Source organism: Penaeus vannamei, chromosome 5 (genome assembly GCF_042767895.1).
Source record: "Penaeus vannamei isolate JL-2024 chromosome 5, ASM4276789v1, whole genome shotgun sequence".
Lineage (NCBI taxonomy): Eukaryota > Metazoa > Arthropoda > Malacostraca > Decapoda > Penaeidae > Penaeus > Penaeus vannamei.
Genome location: NC_091553.1, coordinates 7,522,006 through 7,524,505, shown reverse-complemented (window position 1 = coordinate 7,524,505; position 2,500 = coordinate 7,522,006). Strand labels below are relative to the sequence as shown.

Here is a 2,500-nt window from a genome sequence, read left to right as displayed (position 1 = left end):
TTCATCAACATCAAGAAAGAAAAAAAGAAGAAGGAAAAGAAAAAAAATCACTTTCTCATCAAAAAAGAAAAAAGAAGAAAGAAAGAAGGAAATGAAAACAAAGATCACTCACTTTCTTCAGGAACATCTTGTCGGCGTTGTCTATGAGCACGAGCGTGGGTTGCAGCAGCCGCCCCACCTGAGAGGCACAGTGCCGTTAGTACTTCCGTTTGCTAACCGTGGCACTCATAAGATCCCACTTTTCACAAGTTTAAATCGCTTATATGCAATTTATCTATTTATTATCTGTTTATTCATTTATGTATTTATTTATCTATTTATTTATTCATTCATTTATTGTCACCTGTATTTTGTTATGGCTTTAAGCATCAGTATTGCAATATATACATACGTACATATATATATATATATATATATATATATATATATATATATATATATGTATATATATATATATATATATATATATATATATATATATATATATATATATATATATATATATATATATATATATATATATATATATATATATATATATATATATATATATATATATATATATATATATATATATATATAGACACCTTTTTTCTGCCCACCTACTGAATTTAACTATTTGTCCAACAATTTTCTCTATATAGCTGCCCATTTTCCCCATTACTTTCTTCCAAAGATCCACAAACCTTTATATGTATAACCATATATTTCTCTACATCATTCTTTTTACTCTGTATACATCTCACTCATCCCACCGTCTCCTAGTAACTCCCTGACGTGGCCTCACCTTCATGACAAGGTGCGTGAGCATGTTAAGACCAGCCCTGCCAGGATAACGCCCCACGATGTTGGTGGCCGTGAGGTCCATGAGCGTGGCCCCTGCCTCGTAGGCCAGGGCGTGTACGAGACTTGTTTTCCCGCAGCCTCTCGGGCCACACACGAGGACGCTTCTCACGAGCTGTACCTGCTCATGCACTGCCTGCACACCTGTTCGGCAAACACGTTTCACTCACGTTTCAAATCAGTACTGATCCGTACACAAAGTCGATATATGTGTAGATAATCTAACCATAGACATCATAGCATATAACCAATGAGTAATTACAATATTAGGAGAGATAGAGAGAGAGAGAGAGAGAGAGAGAGAGAGAGAGAGAGAGAGAGAGAGAGAGAGAGAGAAAGAGAGAGAAAAAGAAAAATAGAAAGAGAGAGAATGAAAGTGAAAGTGAGAGAGAGAGAGTGACAGTGACGGCGAGAGTGAGAGAGAGAAAAAAAATTATATAACCAATTAGAAATTGCACTCTTAGGACACAGGGTGATTATTCCTTACCCAGGGGCAGCACCACGTACTCGGCGAGGATGTTCTTGATGTCCCCGAGAGCTGGCAGAGGATACTTCGTCTTGTTCACCACCTCCGACCCGACGAGGTTGATGCTGCCGTAGATGTCCTTCAGACGCACCTCAGGAACTTTCTTGATAATACCTGCGAGTGCGAACGGAAATGGAACCGAACGAGATGGAAATGTGAGAAGATTTTACGCTTTATATTCACGGAAACGGAGGCGTGAAAAGTGAGAATGAAGAGCGATCTGAAGAAATGTTGAATAACTTTCTTGCCGTCAACGCGAAATGCAAAAAGGGGAAAAAATTGCCACCACGGTTTCACATAACTAGACCAAGTTATAATAACACTAAATAATAAGACAATAACAGTCATAAACAATAAATAATAACAATAACAATAACACAAACGGATCTAGGATAAATCCCTGAAGTGCCGTCCCATCCGCCTCTTCCCCAAAGCTAGAAAACTGCATGTGAGTGTTATCCACTTCCTAGCATGAAAAAAAAGACACGAGAAGTCCTCACCATTAAGAACCAGCTCCTCGAACAAGGACTCTGTCGTGCGGTCGGGGGTCAAGTCCTTCTCCTTCCGTTTCCTGCCCTTCTTTCCGCCCTTTTTCACTCTCTTCTTCTTCTTGGCGCCTCGCTTCTCGCCCTCCACGTCCTATGGGTTGGGAGATCAGCTTAATCTTCGGGATCGGTAGGCTTCCTATGTCATTATTCATAACATTCAACCGTATTTAGCGGATGGAAGTCTATCACCGAAGCGGAATAATCAAATTAAACGAAATCAAAACACAAGGGAATAAAACAAAACGTTCGGTCGAGTCACAGAACAACAGTGACATCAAAACAAACGACCCACATTCTACTCTCCTGTTATCATCACTATTCCATAACACTTCCCACATAAACGCACTGAGCAAAGTTACCTCCTTAAGACGCTGCAGCTCTTGCCTCATGAGATAGTCCACTTGTCTCCTGATCTCGACCTCGACCTTTGACCTTTGTTCCGCCTCAATCATGTCCTTCTCGGGTCGCTCCTTGGGGTTCCTCTCGATATCCCTCACCACCCACACGTCTGCAGATAGTTACCGTGTTAGTGGGTCGTTTGGTTTAGAGATAGTCAGAGAGACAGAGAGAGGGAGGGAGGGAG

General features: G+C 40.4%; 1 protein-coding gene across 1 annotated transcript in view; it reads right to left on the bottom strand.

The window, feature by feature from the left end:
* LOC113801799 (dynein regulatory complex protein 11) overlaps positions 1-2,500 on the bottom strand; it is a 23,037-nt gene that overhangs the window by 4,848 nt on the left and 15,689 nt on the right. Inside the window, exons 10-14 of the mRNA XM_070121790.1 lie at positions 2,277-2,425; positions 1,870-2,008; positions 1,331-1,483; positions 788-987; positions 113-178 (exon numbers count right to left, since the gene is read on the bottom strand). Coding sequence (XP_069977891.1) covers positions 113-178; positions 788-987; positions 1,331-1,483; positions 1,870-2,008; positions 2,277-2,425 — 707 coding nt within the window. The remainder of the gene's footprint in view (positions 1-112; positions 179-787; positions 988-1,330; positions 1,484-1,869; positions 2,009-2,276; positions 2,426-2,500) is intronic.